Consider the following 20,753-nt stretch of genomic DNA (forward strand, 5'->3'; position numbering starts at 1 on the left):
CCCCATTTTCCCTCACTCCAATAGGAAAACACCTAGGAAGAGTTCATTACTATACTCTTGAATGCATCAATGTCCATTGGAGGTAAGGCTTCCAATTCTTGTGGTTTTCAGGGTGCTGGGTGCAAATTGCCTGCTTGAGACCAAAAGCATTCACTGAGGCTTTTAACTTCAGCCCCTCTCCTCTGCTTTCAATGCAAGTTCGAGTTAGGAAGATGCTTTTTCTGAATGTTTTTGTTCCAAAAATTTCTATGTTGAAATCCTAACCTTATCTGAGATGATGGTATGAGGTGGGACATTTCTGGAGGTGATTAGGGGTTTCTTTACTCCTTCAACCATTAGAGGACACAGTGAGAAAGTGCCATCCATGAGAAAGCGGGCTATCACCAGACACTGAATCTGCTAGCACCTTGATCTTGAACATCCCAGCCTCCAGAACTGGAGAAGTTTCTTTTGTTTATAAGTTATCCAGTTTATTGCATTTTGTTATGGTAACCCAAAGGGACTAAGATAGGGAACAGCCAGACCTTCATTGAATTTGTGGTGGGAGGAGATACTAGTGGGTCTCATCTCTTCTGAGTGAACTTTACCCAGTTCCATTTTTCTTCTTAAAAGTTTAAGCAAAGAGGCTTAACCTGGAGTTCCCCAGTTCCCAAGGATAGAATATAGGGGGGCCTGTGAAACGGAATGGGAAAAAATTAACATCTTTATTTTCACTAAACTTTAAATAAACAGCATCTTCTTCACTATAATGATAGGGAAAAAAAACACAGTAGCATTGGTAGTACTGTGACTTGTCACTGATAGAAATCACAGATATTCCCATATTGTATTATAGCTATTGCACACCTCCAAATCTCATTTATGCTCTTTACAACCTTAACATTACTTCAGTTATTAAACCTACTCTAGATCTTGTTATTAAATATTTTAATAAAAGAGCACTATAGTGTTAAGAGTACCATTTCATTTTTTTATATTTTATAACAGAATATCAGTAAAATGGTTTCCTTGTTAATCTTATGAACTTCATTTTATGAACCTAAAAACGTTCTGAGAAGGCATTTATTAAAATTTATTAAACTTTAAAAACATCATTTTACATGGTGGCACATGCCTGGAATCCTAGCAACTTGGAAGGCTAAGGCAGAGGATTGCAAATTAAAGGCAAGCCTGGGCAACTTAGTGAGACCCTGTCTCAAAAAATAATAAAATAAAAACAGTTGGGAATGTAGGTCAGTGGTAGAGCACCCCTGGGTTCAATACCTGAAATAGCAAAAAAAAAAAAAAAAAAACAAATAAAAGGACAATTTCAGATTCTGGAACCTCCAGTCTGTCTTTGGTTGTTTGGGATTGGTGTGGTTCACTCTCTATATTGGTTTTATATGTTATCAGTAACAACATAGCATTTAAACCCAAAAGGGTCTGCATTCTTTCTTCAAGAGAGAAAGGATTTCCTGAGCAGACTACACTCCATTCCACAACCAGGTTTGGAGGAATGTGGGCTAGAGGACCCCAAGGGAGAGTGTGCATGGCCCCTGCCCTTTTTAAAGATTCCTCAACATTTAGATTTCAATTAAAAATGCCTTTCACACTGGGCATGGTGGTGCATGCCTGCAATCCCAGCAATTTGGGAGGCTGAGGCAAGAGGATCACAAGTTTAAGGCTAGCCTCAGCAACTTAGTAAGGCCCTAAGCAACTTAAGGAGAACTTATCTCAAAATTAAAACAACAACAACAACAACAAAAAACACTTGCAGAGCAGAGGGGCCATCAACCTTAATTTCTACTGGTGACTCACCAGTCTAAAACATTTTTTTTTTTTTTTTTTTTGTATCAGGGAATGAACTCAGGGAGCTTAACCACTAAGCCACATTCCAAATCTTTATTTTGAGACAGAGTTTCACAAGTTATTTAGAGCCTTACTAAATTTCTGAGGCTGGCTGGAAACTTGCCACCCTCCTGCCTCAGTCTTCCAATTCACTAGGATTACAGGCATAGGCCTCCATGCCCAGCTCACCCTCTGTTACATTTTACTCTTGATCTGAGTCCACAAAGACAGAGCCTTTGAAATGGAATATCCCAACTAGGTGTGGTGGTGCATACCTGGAATCTCAGCAATTGGGGAAGATGAGGCAGGAGAATCATAAATTCAAGGCCAGCCTAGACAACTTAGTGAGACTTTGTCTTAAAATAAAATTCAAAGGGCCAAGGATGTAGCTCAGTAGTAAAGCATTTGCCTAGCTTGCACAAGGCCCAGGGTCTGATTTTCAGTACCAAAAAAAGACAAAATAAACAAACAAAACAAAAAGAAATACCACTCCTTTTATATCTCCAATATTAGGCAAAAATAACAGGATTCTGAACAAATTAAAGTAATGGAAATTACTTAAGAGAAAATGATAGTTCATGCTAAGAATTTTACCTTCATAATTATTGATGTGCAGAGAGAGATTCATGATAATGAATTGATGTGCAGAGAGAGATTCATGGGCTGGAGGTGTGTAGTAGCTCAGTGGTAGAGGTCTTGCCTGGCATACTGAATGTCCTGAGTTTAATGCATAGCAACACATAAACACACACACAAAGGCACATTACAAAATAGCAATTTTTGTCTGCAGTGCAAAATTTTATATCATATATAAAGAGGGAAATATAAGACAGGGCAGAATCTGAAAATACACCCATAAAAATGTTAATAATAGTTAATTCTGAATAGAGGGCTCATAGGGGATTTTTAATTTTTGCATTATTTTTTTCTTTTTTCCTGATGTACATGTTTTACATTTGTTTAAAAAGATAAGGCAATACAGCTGTTTTCATTTTGTAAAACTCAAAATGTTAAACTACTTCTTACTGCACTTAGAACCTTGAAGAGCTACTTAACCAACTCACTGGCTTCTCACCTTTTGGGGAGATAAAAAGGAAGAATGAAGAGTGGAGGAATTTAATTTCTTCACCAAAACAAAACAACAACAAATACTAATGTGTTATAACATCGACTTCATTGGGTAGGTCACATTAAGGCTTCCATATTCTTTGGCTAATCAACAACCAGTACATAGCAGGCTTCCTTCAAGGTCAGCTCTCCCCTTTCCATTACAAGTTCATTTCCCTCTCAGAGTGCTCACTAGAGTGCTTGAAGATAGTGAGGGAGATTTTCCTTCCAGATCTCCACACTCCATTTCTCTAAGTTATAATATTTTTTTTTCTGTGTCCAATTTTTCTTCCTTTTCTACTTTTCAATCTTTCTAGTCCTCCTTTCTGGGTATTGCCCCCAGATGTTTTAGATAATTTACTCTAAAAAATGAGTATTTTGAAAACTGTGACTGTCTCCAGAGCTGAAACAAACACATACCCAGTGTTTCAGTTATCTCTGGCAGAATAGCCCACCCCCCAACCCCCACCCCCACCCCTGGGCCACTCCTGCCCAAAAAATCTCTGTGGAGGTAGCAGGAAATGCCTCCTGGGTTGCTCTTCTGTTTATTGTCCATGATTCTGTGGGTCAGAGTCTGCAGGGAATGGCTCATCTTTGCTCCGTGTAGCATCAGTTGGGCCTGTGTGACAGCTGCAGGGTCTCAGGTGGCCCTTCTCACACATGTGGAATTTGGCTGTTGGTCAGGGTGCCCTGGTTTCCTCTACGTGGCTACTGTCATTCCAATTAGTCTCTCATTATTCTACAAATTAACCCGAGTTCCCCTGCCCAGTGGCTGATTCCAAAGGGGGTGAAAACAGAACCTTCAAAGTCCTAAGACCTTCAAGTCCCACAGCACCACCCTGATTCTACCAGTCAAAGCAAGTCACACCCAGAATCAAGGGGTGGGAAAACAGATTTCCCCTCTTGCTGCAGAAATACTAAAGGTTATGCAGGCAGAAGGAGTTGTTGTGGACATCTTCAGGAATAATTCATCTAACATAGAGAGTTCAAGATTTAAAAAAAATTTAAATGAGCTTAACAATCATGGTAATGATAATAATATCACCAGTGAGAGGTGTTTTTTTTTTTTTTTTCCTACTGACACTTCCACTTTCAGCTCTCATTCGCCTCTCTCTCCTCTCCTCTCCTCTCCTCTCTGTCATATTAGGCCAGAAAATCGTGAGTTCTTGCTGTATTACCCTTGTCTCCCTCTTCCTCCACGTGCATTCCCCAGATGCTCACTCTTACTCCTCTGCTTTTCTCTGGTTCTTTCCTTTTCTTGAAGGATTTCATCTGTTCCCCAGGCTTCAACTGCCACTCTACCCTGAAGACTACCGAATTTTAATTTCCAGCCAGCCTGAAACTGCAAGTGCCTCTTGTATGTCTCTATTTGGATATCTCACAGGTAACCTCAGCTTTGTGTGTCCTAAACCAATTTGGCATTTTTTATCCCCCAAAGCTACTTACTGTTCTGTTACCCTTTCTCAGACAGTGGTGTCCTGTTTCATCTAGTGAACCAAGTAAGAAACCTGGCAGTATTCTTCAATACTCTCCTCTTCCTCGTGCCCCAATCCAGTTACCAGATCCCACCTGCTCCTGAAATCTTTGTTCCAGCCTCTCCACGCCTGCTATCATTTTCTTAGTTCAGGCTGGCTTCATCTTTGCTGCCTATGTTACTTCAAAAGCCTTGTCACTGGTGTTAGTCCCACCCTCAGCTCCATTCTTAACACTGGGCCACAGTGAGCTCCCTATGCCATCATCCCTTGCTAACACTTGTTAGCAGGAGTCCTTGGGATAAAAGCTCTACATTAAAAAAAAAAAAAAAAAGTTGACATCCCTATGGCACACAAAGGCCCCTTATATTCTGGGCTGCTTTCCTTAAAGATTAAGCACTTCACCCTGCCTCTTGAATTGTAATCCAGATAATTCAGAGCATCCTGAAGGTTCTCTACTCTCTACCTCCAACCAACTCTCCCAGGTTAGAGATCAACTGGGGAGAGCTAGGCACAGTGGGGCATGTCTGTAATACCAGTGGCTCAGGAGGTAGAGGCAGGAGGATTCCAAATTCAGAGCCAGCCTCAGCAACTTAGGGAGGCCCTGAGCAACTCAGTAAGACCCTGTCTCTAAATAACATATAAAAAGGGCTGGGGCCATGGCTCAGTGGTTAAGTGCCCCTGGGTTCAATCCCTGGTGCCAAAGACACTATGACCTCTCCTTGAATTCTGAAGAAAACCAATGTCTCATACCATGTCCTGTAAATTCTACTTGTCTTTGTCTCCCATCCAAGCTTCTTTAGAAAAGGGACCTAACTTCACTGCTTTTGTCGTCGCAGTGCCTAAAACACATAGTAGATGCTCAACAAATACTTGTTGAATGGGGTGGACTAATGAACAAAGGCATAAGCAATGCAGTGTTTATCTCATAGAGATGTGAAAATGTACCACATGCTAGAGAAACAGGTGTCATGGGCTGTAGCTGTGGGCAAGGGAAGGTCTGGGTGGAAGATGAGGTTGGAAGGATTGGGAGAATACTTGAGGACAGACTAATAGCTCAGGATGGGATGGCCCTTTATCTGCTGACAATGGGAGTCAAGGATCATTTTTAAGTAGAGAGTGTCATGACTGGATTATGGTTTAATAAAGCCATTCTTGGTAAGGAGTTCGGGCACTGAAAAACAGCTGGTGTGTGGGTGGACATTGGGAAGGGGGATTGCAGGACATTTAATCCAGGCAAGATCTGAAGATAGATTGACCTGGAACAACATTTGAAGGGTAGAAATAGTAAGAAAAGACACTTCTATGGCAAAGCTGCAGGGACCTGGGGACTAACTGGATCCCGGGGCTTTGAGGGAGGAAGGTGAATGTTGGATGGGTGACAAGGAACCTATGCAGGTGTAGAAACAGCAATTTTAGTTTTGGTGATACTGAGTTTGAGGTGCCTGAGGGACCGCTGTCTCTGGATCTCTAGAAATTGTGCCACTACCACCCTGTTCCTCCTACCCCTTTCTCTTTTCTTTCCTCTTTTGAATCACTCCCAGAAGTCATGAATGCTCCCAGCTGCTCAGCATCCTGGGACACCATGCTGCAGGCCCCACATTCCTGAGGAAGGCACTGGGTTTAGGCCTGGAGGGTCTGGCGTCGCCACCCCAGGGAGGCAGCTCCCTGACAGGAAGGAAGGCTGGCCTGCCGGCTGGGCACACACAGGAGCTTCCTTTGCTGCAGCAGGTGCCCAGGCCAGCTGCTCCAGCCCCTCAGGCTCAGATCAACAGGATGGGACAGCCCAAGCGGAAGGAAGCCTGCAGGGAGGGACACCCCTGCAGACAGAAGCAGGGGTATGGGGTGGAGGGAAGCAGGAAGAGCTGCCTGGGCTGCTGAGCTGGCACTCCTCCAGCAGATTCGGGAGAGGCAGTGACAGGGGGAATCACTCAGTTCTCATCTCCCACCCGGGTCCTCTCTGGCCCTGGCCAATGGTATTATTACTACTGTTGGCTAGCTTGGGCTTTAGGCATACCAGAAGGAGCCATTGGAAGATGTTCATAGATTATCAGTTTCTAAGAAAAATAATTCTATTCTATGCTCATTCTGAGGTTATTGGGAAAGGAGGACTTGCATTATTAGCCTTTCAATTATGCAGAGAAATTAGACAGCTAGCAGGAAGGGCAATGAATCCCGACAGGATCGGCCTGTCCAGAGGAGAAGATAAACCTCCGGTTTGCTTTAAGCCGGGTTATCACTGCCCTGTTCTCCAACAGCTGCTGTGAACCCGCACAAATGGTTAAAAGGAAGGGGGGAGGGGTGAATAAGGAACCAAACCAGAGCCACGGCTGTCTAACTGGGAGTTCCCAGCCTCTGCCCTCGCTGCAACACACAGGCGATTTTCCTTTCAGAAACCCAGCCTGTCAGAGGCAGGCTGGGGGATAAGGCTAGGGTGGGGGTTGGGGGGGGAGCGGCATGTGTCTTAGACCTGGCTAGGGACTCTACCTCCAGGCGCTCTCAGACTGCAGGCTCCTCCTCACCCCATCCCCACAACGCGGTTTCCAGGCAGGGCGTTTCCGAAGGCCCCCGTCCAGGGGGTGGGGGTGGGGTGAGGAAAGTGGGGTCTACCTTTGAAACAGCTTGTAGACTGTAATTTAAACTTCGACTACACCGAAATCAAACCCTATTCGCAACGGAGTGTCCGCTACTGAGAAAGATTAAAAAAAAAAAAAAAAAACGGGTCTAGGCTCCCGGCTATGCCGCTGGCCCTGTTGCCGGGGCTTCCTGCAGTCCCCAAGCCAGCCTCTCGGTCGCTCAGGAGGAGGGATGGGCGGGGCGGGCAGGAGCTGGCAAAGCTGCCGGCGCCGCAGATGGGGAGGGCAAGCCTTTGCCGGCGGCCGAGTGTGGGCGGGGGGTGCGCGAGCAGGTGTCTGTTCAACTACAGGGCTCCCCGCCACCCGCGCGGCCCTGGTGCTCCCCACGGCTTAGCGAGGCAAAACCTAGCAAATGCTCCAGATATGCAGCTCAGTTAGTTGGTCATCGGGCTCCGCTTTCTCGCTAGACGCACAAGAGGACGGCACTTTCAATGCAAATCTCTTGGCTCTAGCCTCTTGGCTTCCAGCCGCGGCCGCCTCCGCCCGCTCGGCGTCCCGCCCACTCCGTGGCGGGCTGAGACCCGGCCCGGCGCGAAGGGGACGGGGCGGAGCGGGCATCCCCCCCCCCCACGAGCCCAGCCCTCCGCAGTGCCTGGGCGCGCCTCCCCGTTAGGCCCCCGCCCTCTGCACACCCCCACCCCAGGCTAGGGAGGAAGACAAGCGACGAGGGGTAGCGAGGGGTGAGGGGCGTCACTGAGTCAGGTGGCCACGGGAGTTCCCCAGGGCTGAGCCGAGGGAACACGCTGCCGGGGGTTGTGTACACGCTCCACTGACATAGCTTCACGCTGCCGGGCAGCCGCTGATCACGCGTGGCCCCGGGAGCCCATTGGCCGGTGCCTCACACACCTTTGCTGCTGATTGGCCATCCCCAGGCTCCGCCCCGACCCCCGCCCGCGGCGCGGGGCAGGCTGAGCGGCTACCTGAATGGGGAGGGGGCAGACGGCGCGGAGCGCAGCGGCGGCGGGAGCGGCGTCGAGTGTCTCTGTGCGTCCGTCTGTGGCCAAGAAGCCAAGCAGCCCACCAGCCAGTCACCTCGTCGCCTGCGTTCAGGCAGCCATCCATGCTCAACTTCGGCGCTTCTCTCCAGCAGGCTGCGGTAAGTCACCTGGGGATGCCCCTGTCCTTCCCTTCCTTGCAGTGTCTGAGGACTAGCGGGGTGCGAACCCTAGCCCCAGACGTCAGCCACGCCTGATAATCTGAGCTGTAGCAGAGTCCTAGGGAAGGGAATTCCTGCTCGCAGGCTGTGGGCATTAGCGAGGGCATGTGTGCTGCAGAGAGGGTCGGAAGATGCGACTGGGACCTGGAGACCGGGAAGAGGGATTATGCTCCTAGGTGTACTGAGGAACAGGGGCAGCTCCGCTGGGAGACCTAGGGAGGCTCCCGAGGGGGTAGTGGGGAGGGGGCTGTTGCTCTGGCACTGAGATTAGGGGAAAATGTAAGGGAGTTAAAGAGGAGGAAGGGGGCACCCTGCACCTGGCTCTAGGGAGAGATACCCCTGTCTGCATCAGGAAAGCGACCCAGGGTAGGAAAGGGCTGCTCGCAATCTTTCGAGGGGCTGGTGTCCAGAGAAGCAGCAAGGAGGCTGCTCCTCGTAGGGGGTCTGAATGGAGTCTTGCAGGACGGAGACTGCCAGCTGAGGACCGCCGGAAGGGGGCTGCTCAGCAGATGGCCAGATAGCCCGGAGCTGGGGGAAGGGGCGCCCGGTATCGGCGCGGGGGATGCCACGCGGGCCCTGCGGTCGCCTAGGGGGACAAGGAGCCCCCGCAGACGTCGAGAGGGACTCCCATCTCCGGCGAAGGCAGAGAGGGACTCCCATCTCCGGCGAAGGCAGGTGGCCGCCTTCTGACGACTCCTCGGAGGGGGCAGGGAGCTGCCTCCGGGGTCGAAGGGTGGGGGAACAGGATCAGCAGCTGGGCGGGAAGGTGGGCGGGGGAGCTGGGGCTGCGAGACACGGGGGCTGCGTGTCAAGGCGGGAGCTGTGGGCCGTGGGGGCCGAGCGTCTGGAGCCAGGGCCTGTGGGGGTGCACGTCTGAGAACTCGCGGCGGCGGGCGAAAGCTGCCGGAAACCGCGGGGAGGGGGCGCCGCGTCTGCGGGGAGAGACGGGGTGGTCTGAGGTCCTGCGGGCCGCGTGGGCGGGAAGCGCCTAGGGCTCCGCCGGCTCCCCGGGGACTGCGGGCGGGAGGAGGGCGGCGGCCAGGCTTCCGCGGGGACCCAGCTCCTCCTTCCGCAGCTGAGGCGGAGGCCGGGAGCGGGTGCGCCCGGGGAGCTCCTCGTCCCCGAGTGACCCAGCCCCGGCCCCCGCCAGGGGCGGGAGCGAGGCTCGGCCTCGCTGTCTGTTCCTAAGGGAACGGCGGCTCCGGAGAGCTGGAAGGGGCGGGCGCCTCCTGAGCCGGCGCCGCCCCGCCCCTCCCTCTTCTCTCCCCTCCCTTCTCCTCCCCTCCCCTCTCCGCCTGTCTCCTCCTTCGCTCCCCCGCGGCCCGGCGCGCACTGTCGGGTGGTTGGCGGGTGCACCCACGGCCCCTCCCCGCCGGCGTAAGGGCGGGGGCCCCGGCTCAGGAAGTAGGGGAAAGGTGACGGCGCGGCAATTCCCAGTTCACGTTTCCTGAGCCGCCGCGAGCAGCCGCTGATCACGCTTTGTTCACATGCCTCGCCCCCTCCTCCCCCACGCCCCCGCCCTGGGCCTCACAGCCAATCCGGGCCCGGGCCGCCGGCCGGCTGGCCAATGGCGGGGGCTGGGGCGCAGGGACGTGCGCGCGGTGAGGAATGTTCCCAGTGACTCACCCGGCAGCTTCATTGAGGTTGGGGCGGCCCCGTCGGTCCCCGCCAGCGAGGATCTCCCCCGCTGTCCGCCTCCGCCCCCCGTCTGCCTCCCTCACCGGAGTCTCAGCCCGCGCTTCCCTTTCCTGCCTCTCGCCCCACTCCCTTTCCTCCCCTCGGTTTCCCTTCCTTTCCTCTTACCGGCTCACGCTCTCCTTCCCCCTACTTGCCTTTTTTCCTGTCTTTGCATTGGTGTCTTGAGAAGGCTTTTACATATACAGACTCTGCCATTAAAGCCTACATAAATGCGAGCTTGATTATGCAATTTCATTGTTAATGATATTTCATTTTCTTAGGATATCGGTGTGAAGGGATCATGCATTTTTTAAAACAAGCTTTGAGAATAATACCTGATTATCCAGTTTTTAGTATTGCATTTGCTGGTCATGATTTTTTTCCAGCAAATAATGCATTGAGTTAAAAAAATAGATCCAGTAAAAGGGTACATAGTCATGAAGAGGTTGAAACTTGACTAAAATTATGCTTGGGAAATTTCCCCACATATTTCACTTGATCTCTAAGATAATCACGTTTTCAGACAATTTCACTTGGAAGAAACCCTGGTGATCCCTGATTAGCTCAGACCCATAACAGGCCAGAGCTCTGTCCATTATATAAGAAGAAAGTTTGGGCTCACAGGCCTTGTAGCATACCTGTAGTGTTGAGAAGAAAGAACTTTTTTTGCAGAGACTTTCCTTAGTTGTCTGATCCTTACTGCAGATGACTACTCTACAAAAACTGTAAGACACTTTTTTTTTCTAAGTCAAGTGCTTCTCTTTTGGAACACAAAGCACTGAGAACTCTGGTCTTAGTCCCTTTAATGGTAGTATGGTATTCCTTACAAGGACATCAGTGTTTGGTGCAAACTAAATGAGAAGAATGAAAAAGATTTTATTACCATGAAGTCTGGGTCACCTGACAAGTGTAGCTGAACTTTCTAAGTATTAGAGTAGGAATTAGAAAAATATATATTTCAAATTCTAACTTGGAGAGTTGTGCAAGTTGAAAATAAAAAGCATTAGTACATTTCTCTGTTTCATTTTGAAAGACAAAGTACACTTATGAGCTTTAATCTTTTTGTTTTTATAGGAGGAAAGAATGGAAATGATTTCTGAAAGGTCAAAAGAGAATATGTATTCCTGGAACAAAACTGCAGAGAAAAGTGATTTTGAAGCTGTAGAAGCACTTATGTCAATGAGCTGCAGTTGGAAGTCTGATTTTAAGAAATACCTTGAAAATAGACCTGTCACACCAGTATCTGATATGTCTGAGGAAGAGAATCTGCTTCCAGGGACACCTGATTTTCATACAATCCCCGCATTTGTAAGTATTACTTTTCTTAAGATGGGTGTTATTTCTTACAAATTTACCTAATTAACTCTTAATTTCTCACACCATTTCTTGTATGTTTCTTTTTAGTGTTTGACTCCACCTTACAGTCCCTCTGACTTTGAACCTTCTCAAGTGTCAAATCTGATGGCACCAGCGCCATCTACTGGACACTTCAAATCATTCTCAGATACTGCCAAGCCTCACAGTGCTGCACCTTTCAAAGAGGAAGAGAAGAGCTCAGTATCTACCCCCAAACTCCCCAAGGCTCAAGCAACAAGTGTGATCCGTCATACAGCTGATGCCCAGCTGTGTAACCACCGATCCTGCCCTGTGAAGGCAGCTAGCATCCTCAACTATCAGGACAATTCTTTTCGAAGAAGAACCCACCTAAATATTGAAGCTGCAAGAAAAAACATACCCTGTGCAGCTGTGTCACCAAACAGATCCAAATGTGAGCGAAATGCAGTGGCAGATGTTGATGAGAAAGCGGGCACTGCACTTTATGACTTTTCTGTGCCTTCCTCAGAGACGGTCATCTGTAGGTCTCAGCCAACCCCCACTTCCCCGCAGCAGAAGTCTGTGTTGGTCTCCCCACCTGCGGTATCCACAGGGGGAGTGCCACCTATGCCCGTCATCTGTCAGATGGTTCCCCTACCTGCAAGCAACCCTGTCATGACAACAGTCGTTCCCAGCACTCCACCTAGCCAGCCACCAGCTGTCTGCCCCCCTGTGGTATTCATGGGTACTCAGGTTCCCAAAGGCGCTGTCATGTTTGTGGTACCCCAGCCTGTTGTGCAGAACCCAAAGCCTCCAGTGGTGAGCCCCAATGGCACCAGACTCTCTCCCATTGCCCCTGCTCCTGGCTTTTCCCCTTCAGCAGCTAAAGTCACTCCTCAGATTGATTCATCCAGGATAAGAAGTCACATCTGTAGCCATCCAGGATGTGGCAAGACCTACTTTAAGAGTTCTCATCTAAAGGCCCACATGAGAACACATACAGGTACCTACCATTGGTTGTTTATGTCTTTAAGATGAATGTAAATGAAGAGGTGTCCCCCCACATGAGATAATAAATACAGACTAGGCATATTGAAGTCATTTCAGTGGGTGATGTTGATTTACCAGTGCAAAGTCCACTGAAAGACTTCCTTAGTGCTTTTGTTTTATTCTCAAATGATTTTTATTTAAATATCTGAGTAGTTTTTTTAACAAAGTATCTTTAAAACCATTAAACCTTAGTTGAGGTCAGAAAGCCTTTTTGGTTTCAACTTTTATTGAGGGGAAATTTCATAAATGTGATGAGTGAAAGTTGAAAATGTATAGTTTATTAACTTAATATTCCAAATATATCTCATACCTTTAGATATGGTTGAACATTAATTTTTAAAGATTTAATAAATGTATAGTAATAGTGTTCTTGATTTCTTTGTCTTAGGGGAAAAGCCTTTCAGCTGTAGCTGGAAGGGTTGTGACAGGAGGTTTGCACGTTCTGATGAACTGTCCAGACATCGGCGAACCCACACAGGTGAGAAGAAATTTGCCTGTCCCATGTGTGATCGGCGGTTCATGAGGAGTGACCATTTAACGAAGCATGCCCGGCGTCACCTGTCAGCCAAGAAGCTCCCAAATTGGCAAATGGAAGTGAGCAAGTTAAATGACATTGCTCTCCCTCCAACTCCTGCACCCACACAGTGACAGATTGGAAGGTGAAGAATCAGAACTAACTTTGGTCACAGCCAAGAACCAGTGGGGGTATCCAAATGCTTCCACTGCAAGTCTGTGGCCCTCCAGTGGGGGCTAAAAGCAGAAGCCCCACAGCCCGAGGTGAAGGCCCAGCCTGGGTTAGATGACAAGAAGTGCTTTCAGCCACAGGCAGGTCACAGAATGGCAGGTTTCATTTCTTAAAAGAGAGATGAGAGGGCTTTTATTCCTTTGAGTATTTTTTGAAGGTTTCAGATGAGGTCAACACAGGTAGCACAGATTTTTTAATTTGTGTGCACATTTGTTACTTTATTTTTGCTGTTTATACTTGAGACCAACTTTTCAATGTGATTCTTCTAAAGCACTGGTTTCAAGAATATAAAGACTAGAAATATTACGGTACAGAATGGAGACGGAAAATCAGTTTGTATTATTAGGTAAATATTGTCATCTTTTCCTAGAGTTATCTTGTTTGCTATTCCTAGTCTTTCCAGTCAACTTTGTGGATGTAGTTATTAAATATATTTAGAACTATCATTTTACACTATTGTTGATATTTGGAATTGAACAGCTGTACATTGCTAAAGAGGGCCCAAAGAATTGGAATCCTCATTAATTTAATTGCTTTGAAAAGTAGCACCAATTTTTTTTTCACTTTTGTTTGAAAGTTTAACAATTGACTGTATTTAGGCATTTTATTATGCTTTGGACTTTAGTTTGCCTGCAGTTTGTTGTGTAGATTTGAAAACTGTATACCAACATGTTTTCTGTAGATTCTTAAGATACACTGCACTTTGTTTAGAAAAAAAAGTTTGAAAATGAAAATATATATTGTAAAGAAGGGATATCAAGAACTTTAGATAACTCCTGAAAAAGATGACTTATGTCATCAGTGAAGAACCCTTATGAGAATATGGTGTGTGCTTTATTGAATTAGAAAGCTTGTGATCATTATTCACACATGGACAAACGTCCTGTTAATTTATAGGAGTTTTTTGGGGATGTGGAAATAGGTAGGTAGAAAAATTATTAGAAAATTCACTTTTGTTAACAGTATTTCTGTTATATTCTGTTGTATAGTGGATGATATACACAGTGGTTAAAACAAAAGTAAGTTTGAAATATATAGTGGAAAATGTCACTGTTATCTTCCCATTTAAAATTTTCCTATATGTTGGGTATAGATTTCTGAAGACTGGGACCCTTGGAAAACAGTTTTCCCATTAAAAAAAATCCTCATGATAATTTGCACAATGTTTCTTTTGTTGTACTTTATATCTTGTTTACAATAAAGAATTTCCTTTGGTATATGTAATTGGTTTGTTGCATTTGCTAAAAAACATTCTTACTCTCACCTTGATATTTATCACTCATACAATCTGAGGACTTAGTATCTGAATTTCTCTCAGGGTTTCATTCAAATATGAAACTGTAGGAGTATGTCTTTTATATGGATCTATTTAGTATACAAAGTGAGACTGGGTATCCCTGTTGTTGATGACATGTTATCCAGTTCCAAGAAACCAACACATTTTAATTTTTTAAACATTCTTGATGATTTGAGGTTGAGATTTAGCTCTGGCTTTCAGCAACCTTGTTCAGTAGCATTTAAGATAAAAAGGCTGCTACAAGTAATGAAAGTAATTACTACAAGTAATGAAACGGCTATGGCCATTGAAAAGACTGACCTGTTATCCCAAGAGTCTAGTTAAAAGACCAGTAACACCTAAAACACAATAAACATTGGTACTTAAATGGAAAATACTTGTTAGTCACTCATCAGTAGGAAGGACTACAGTAGGGGTGGTAAAAGCTAGTTGGTCTATGGAATATAATTTTGCACAGTGCCCAAGTTAGCCTTTGACCAAGTAAGAGTCTGGCTTGCTATTGAACACCATGGTAAGGGGCCATGTACTCACTTATCACCATCTGTGGGACAAGTGTCTCTAGTCATCTATGCACCTGTTGCTACTTTTCTCGGAAACTATACCACCTATATATGACACATCTGCTGGAGAGAGGCCTTACAGATGTGCACATTTGGTGATTGGAAATGTGGACCAGCCTCACTCCCCTGGAGTTACTCATGGTGGCAGGTATCAAGAAATGGGGATGGAGGAAAATGGTTGAAGGACTCTGCCTATTCCAATGCTCAGTCCTTGTGGAACTGCTATCTGTTGCTGTGTTCTTCCCAATCCTAGCTGACATCTGAGTTTTTGCTTAAGATTTTTTTTTTTTCCTCTTTCAGTACTGGGGATTTCATCCAGGGGCACTTTGCTATTGAGCCACAGACTCATCCCTTTTTATTTTGAAATGGTCTTGTTAAGTTGCTTAGGGTCTCCCTAAATTGCTGAGGCTGGTCTGGAATTTGTGATCATTTTACCTTAGCCTCTGGGATTACCTTAGTCTCTGGGTTTACAGTGTGCGCCAGTGCATCCAGCTCCTTAGGAATCTGGTAAGTAAATCATTCAAAAAGAGTATTTTTGATTTAAATGTTGATGCAGGCTCTGATGTTCATAAACAAGTTGCCCCAAAACAAATAAATATGTAGAGAGAGAGAATTTTTTTTTTTTTAACATTTATTTTTTAGTTCTTGGCAGACACAACATCTTTGTTTGTATGTGGTGCTGAGGATCGAACCTGGGCCACACGCATGCCAGGCGAGCGCGCTACAGCTTGAACCACATCCCCAGCCCACAAATAAATATGTAGTATATTAAAGTATTAATGTAGGTTTAGTTCCTCAATTTTGTTTCTTGTCTGACATATTTAGGTGAAATTGCTGACAGCCACTTTAACAATTCTTTTTAGACAATTTTAGACTTTGGCAAATTTGCAAAAATAGTTCCTATATGTATATATATCTTAGTTCCTATATCTTTCATTCAGCTTCTAATGATAACATCTTCCATAGCCATAGCACACTAACTAAAACTAAGAAATTAAGCCAGATATGGTGGTGCACACCTGTGGAGGCTAAGACAGGAAGGTCGAAAGTTCAAGGCCAGCCTTAATTTAGCAAGACCCTGTCTCAAGAAATAAAAAGGGCTAGGGACAGGGATGTGCCTCAGTGGCAAAATGCCCCAGGTTCAAAAATCAAAAGCAAAAAAAAAAAAAAGGGGGGGGGAGAAAGAAAAAATTAAGAAATTAATCATATACTATTAACTTAAGAATTTACTGGGATTTCACTAGTTTTTCTACTGTCTTATTATAGGATCTAATCCATTATATCAAATGCCACATGGTTGTCCTGACTCTCTTCAGTCTGGCAGTTCCTTGGTCTTGTCAGTAATTTTGCAAAATGCCCCTCAAGTTGCATCTGTCTGATATTTTTTCCATGATTACACTGAGGCTATGCATTAATTGAGAAAGCCACCACAGAGTCATAATGCCCTCAGCACATCATACTGGGGAAGATCTGCATTGCTGTGTTGCCAACCTCACTTGGCCAAGGTAATGTCTGCTGGAATTTTCCACTATAAACTCACTACTTTTCTCTTTGAAATTACTAAATATTTGGAGGGAGTACTATTAAAAAAAAAAAAAACTTTATCTGCTTATCCTTTTCCCTACTCATTGTAGTATCCATCTATGGATCTTGTCTGAGGTGATGATTATTTTAACATGCAAATGCTAATTCCCTCATTATTTATTCATTTTTTTTTCTCATTTGGGGGATTGAATACAAAGATGTCTTGCCACTGAGCTACATCCCCAACTCTTTTTATTATTATTATTTTTTAATTGCTCAGAACTTCACTATCAGGGCCTCACTAAGTTGCTGAGGCTGGCCTTGAACCTCTAATCCTCTTGCCTCAACCTGCCAAGTTGCTGGTTGAGCCACCATGCCCAGTTTTTATCTACAAAGATGGGAATTTTATATGGTTCAATCTCTCCTTTCTCGCTGAAATAAGAGCTGTAGAGTATTAGTAATTGTACTTTTGAAAAGTTCTTTCTACTCACACTGCTCAGCATCTCTCACCCGGACCACTGCAAGCATCCTCCTTGGGCTTCCCACCTCTAGTCTTTTCTTCCTGCCATCTTGTCTCCTCACCTCAGTCTGTTAAAAATGGAAATTTGAGGGAGCTGGGGTTGTGGCTCAGTGGTAAAGTGCTTGCCTGGCATGTGTGAGGCCCTGGGCTCGATCCTCAGCACCATATATAAATATATAAAATAAAGGTATTGTGTCCATCCAAAACTTAAAAAAAAAAAAAAAAAAAAAAAACGGAAATTTGAGCCAGGCATGGTGGTGCAAACCTGTAATCCCAGCAGCTCCAGAGGCTGAGGCAGGAGGATTGCGAGATCAAAGCCAGCCTCAGCAATGGTGAGGCACTAAGCAACTCAGTGAGACCCTGTCTCTAAATAAAATACAAAATAGGGATGGGGATGTGACTCAGTGGTCAAGTGTCCCTGCGTTCAATCCCCGCTTCTGAAAAAAAAAAAAAAGGAAATTTGATCACGTCACTTCCCTGTTTTTACTTCAAAAACTTCCCAGTGCTCTCACGATAAACATGGCTTAGCACAGTGCTGCCTAAAGGAAATATAATGTGAGCTACATATGTAATTTTGAAAATCTCTAGTAGAAACATTGAAAAAAGAAAAAAATTAGCATCTTAATTTAATTTAATACATCCATCACATTATTGTTTCAGCATCTAATCAATATAAAATTGTTCATGATGTATTTTTTATCTTTTTGGCACTAATCTTGGAATCCAGTCTTACAGTACATCTCATTTGGGACGAGTCACATTTCAAGTGCTTGGTACCACAGGGGCTAATGGCTGCTCCCTGCACTGGGTAAGTCTTGAAGTCCTTGCACAACAGGCTTCCACTACCTCTGACTCCTCTTCCCACCTTATTCTGTACTCTGTGTCCAAGCTCTGAACCTTCATATATTTCTTTTTCTGGGAAAAAGCCCTTCCCCTGCCCTTTTACCCTGACATTTCCACTATCCTAATAATCATTACCCTTTAGTGAAATTGCTTACTGTCTGCTTTTTTTCCCTTGACTGTAAAACTCCAGGAAGACAAGGACCCTGTGGGCCTTGCTTATTGCTATATCACCAGCTCCATGACACCCAGGGCAGACAAAGGCAATAAAAATATGAAGACTGCTTTTTTCTTACTCTCATCATTCTTTGCTACTGCTGGAAGGACCATTCCACCTTCCAACCTCCTAAAGAAAGCTGGCTGGGCTGGGATTGTGGCTCAGCCGTAGAGCATTCGCCTACCCAGAGCGGGACCCAGATTCGATCCTCAGAAGCACATAAAAATAAAGGCATTGTGTTGTGTCCATCTACACCTAAAATATATATATAAAAGAAAGCTGGCTGTGGGGAGTTCAGCTCAAATGCACTTTTTTACCATGCATGGGACCCTGAGTTCAATCCACAGCACTGAAAACACCACCAACAACAACAATAAAAATTCTCAAAGAGCCTGTAATACCAACAACTTGGGATGCTAAAGTAGGAGGATTCCAAGTTCAAGGCTGGCCTCAGCAAATTAGTGAGACCTGTCTCAAAAGTTAAATATTAAAATTAATAATAATAATAATAATAATGGCTGGGGATGTGCCTTTGTGGTTAAGAACTCCTGGGTTTGATCTTGATCCTCAGTACAAAAAAAAAAAAACAGAAAACAAGGCACAAGCAAAGATATTTTTAATGTATTTAAGGACAGCAAAAGTATATAACACCCCCAGACTAGGGATATAGCTCAGTTGGTAGCGTGCTTGCCTCCCATGCACAAAGCCCTGGGTTCAATCCCCAGCACCAAAAAAAAAAAAAACTTGCTGTTCACCGCATTTCAAAGGCAGATTGTGGGTACCCCTTACCTCCCAGAGAAGAGAAGATGGTGATGCACCCAAGGTTGAGCTCTCTGACTACATATATCTTACTGGGAAGAAGTTCTCAGGCTATCTTCTTTGACACTCAAATCCCATGGCAATCATTTGATATTTGGGTTTGATTAGAATGTTCCTTTTTGGATAAGCAGTCTATCCATAAATCATTTTCGAGTATATTATGTAAGTCTTTGAATCTGGTGACATTTAAATTGATTATGCTTTTGTTCTAGTTGATGAGTTACAAGCGTATGCAGAAGATTTGTTCATCTAACTAAAGGGACGGGCATGGCTGGTCATGCTTGTAAATCCTGGTCTCCATCTAGTAAGCGTCTCTTTCTCTCCCCAAGGGCCCACCCGTCTCAGTTACACTGACTAGTTTATTGCTTGGGAAAGTTGGCTTTATTATTCTGGGTCTCAGTGTCCATCTTTAAAAATGGGAGCAAATACAACACATCTGCCCTATTCACCTCACAGAGATACTGACAAACTCACATAAGATTATGTACACAAAAGCCCTGGAAAGTATAATACATCCTATTTTCCTGGCACTGTTGTGGTGCCCATATCCTGCAACACCTGGATGGCAGTGAATGTACTGGAATGCCCATCTAGAGTGGTCACCTATTCTGGATAAGAGAAGCCACCTGGAATTGAATGATTTTGTATATATTTTTTGGGGGTGGGTACATTCCCAGTACTTTTTATTTATTATTATTATTTTTTGACAGAGTTTTGCTAAGTTTTGATACCCAGGGCTCCTACCCTTTTACCTGCATATCTAATTGTTTGGGTGACCCCTTTATAATAAGCCCAGTCTAATGGGAAGGAAAACACAAAGGCCATGGTCATTTGCTGAACAGAGAGAAAGCATGGATACTCATCATTTTGAGATAGGGATTTAGGATAATGAGAGAGAAATACTGAATTTTAAAGGAAATACACACAAGTTATTGAGCTGGATAAAGCATAGCTGTAAGTCCTCAGCAGCATGCCCGTGGCCCACGCCCTTGTAAAAATGGGGGAAATACACAGGTGCAGAGAAAACTGCGAAATTGTGCAGCTTCACTCTAGATCCAATTCCAATCTGGCCCCTGCTATAGCCTTTCCATAAATATTGGACCCCCCCATCCAAGTCAGGGCTGCTTCTCGCTCTTGAGACAGCCCACATTCTCCCTTGAATGTGTATCTACTTTCCTAAATAAATCTGTTTATGCCTTTGTCTGGCTCAGGCTGAAATTCTTTTCTGTCATGTGTGCCAAGAACCCCGCATGCCTGTAGTCCCAGCAACTCAGGAGGCTGAGGCAGGAGGATCCCAAATCTGAGGCCAACCAGGCCAACCTGGGAAATTGAACAAAACCCTGTCACAGAATTTAAAAGTGGTGGTGGGGCACAGCTAGGGATGTAGCTCAGTGGTAAAATGCCCCTGGGTTCAGGCCACTACCAAAAAAACAAAAACCAAAAAACAAACAACAACAACAACAACAAAAAGCAAACAAGCACAAGTTTGGGCAGAGGTACAACAGAAGCAGCTATATATGAGCTGAGTTCACTACTTCACCAAGTCCCCTTTGCTCACCTTGTAATGAGGTGGGCTTGAGTGGATTCTCCAGTGTGAACTTAGCTAATTCATGATAAACTGCCCAATCTCAGATACTCCATCAAACTTCGTCTTAAAATGGTAGTAATTTATGCTCAGAGCTCTGAGTCAAAATCCCAGGGGACCAAGGATCAGCATGAGTAACAAAAACATATTTCTCCCAAGGAAATGATCAGGTCACATGTGTAAGGGGTCTGCCCAAATCATGTGGCTTCAAACTGATATACAAAAAAAGTCTCAAGAAGCACAACTCTCTTGTCTTTGGCTTGTTCTAGAAGAAAGAATAAAATGAAGTGGTGCTATCTGTTGTTTAAAGCTTCTACTGCCAGTTGGCATCCTGCTCTTGACAGAGATTTAGAAATTCATAGCTCTCTCTTCAGTGGATGCTAACAATCCCTCTTTGACCTGGATTA

General features: G+C 45.2%; 1 protein-coding gene across 1 annotated transcript; it reads left to right on the plus strand.

The window, feature by feature from the left end:
- Positions 1-7,963: 7,963 nt before the first annotated feature.
- On the plus strand, positions 7,964-14,203 carry Klf10 (KLF transcription factor 10). The gene is made up of 4 exons (XM_026383907.2): positions 7,964-8,138; positions 10,950-11,183; positions 11,280-12,192; positions 12,628-14,203. The coding sequence occupies exons 1-4, from the start codon at positions 8,103-8,105 to the stop codon at positions 12,885-12,887; spliced, it is 1,443 nt and encodes a 480-aa protein (XP_026239692.1). The 5' UTR covers positions 7,964-8,102; the 3' UTR covers positions 12,888-14,203.
- The last annotated feature ends 6,550 nt before the right edge of the window (positions 14,204-20,753 follow it).

This window comes from Urocitellus parryii, chromosome 7 (genome assembly GCF_045843805.1).
Source record: "Urocitellus parryii isolate mUroPar1 chromosome 7, mUroPar1.hap1, whole genome shotgun sequence".
NCBI lineage: Eukaryota > Metazoa > Chordata > Mammalia > Rodentia > Sciuridae > Urocitellus > Urocitellus parryii.

Bases quoted from the DNA above. Each gene is read 5' to 3' on its own strand.
- Klf10 (XM_026383907.2), top strand. From the start codon at position 8,103: ATGCTCAACTTCGGCGCTTCTCTCCAGCAGGCTGCG. The intron at 11,184-11,279 runs GTAAGTATTACT...GTTTCTTTTTAG, and splicing joins TTCATACAATCCCCGCATTT to TGTTTGACTCCACCTTACAG. The intron at 12,193-12,627 runs GTACCTACCATT...TCTTTGTCTTAG, and splicing joins CCACATGAGAACACATACAG to GGGAAAAGCCTTTCAGCTGT.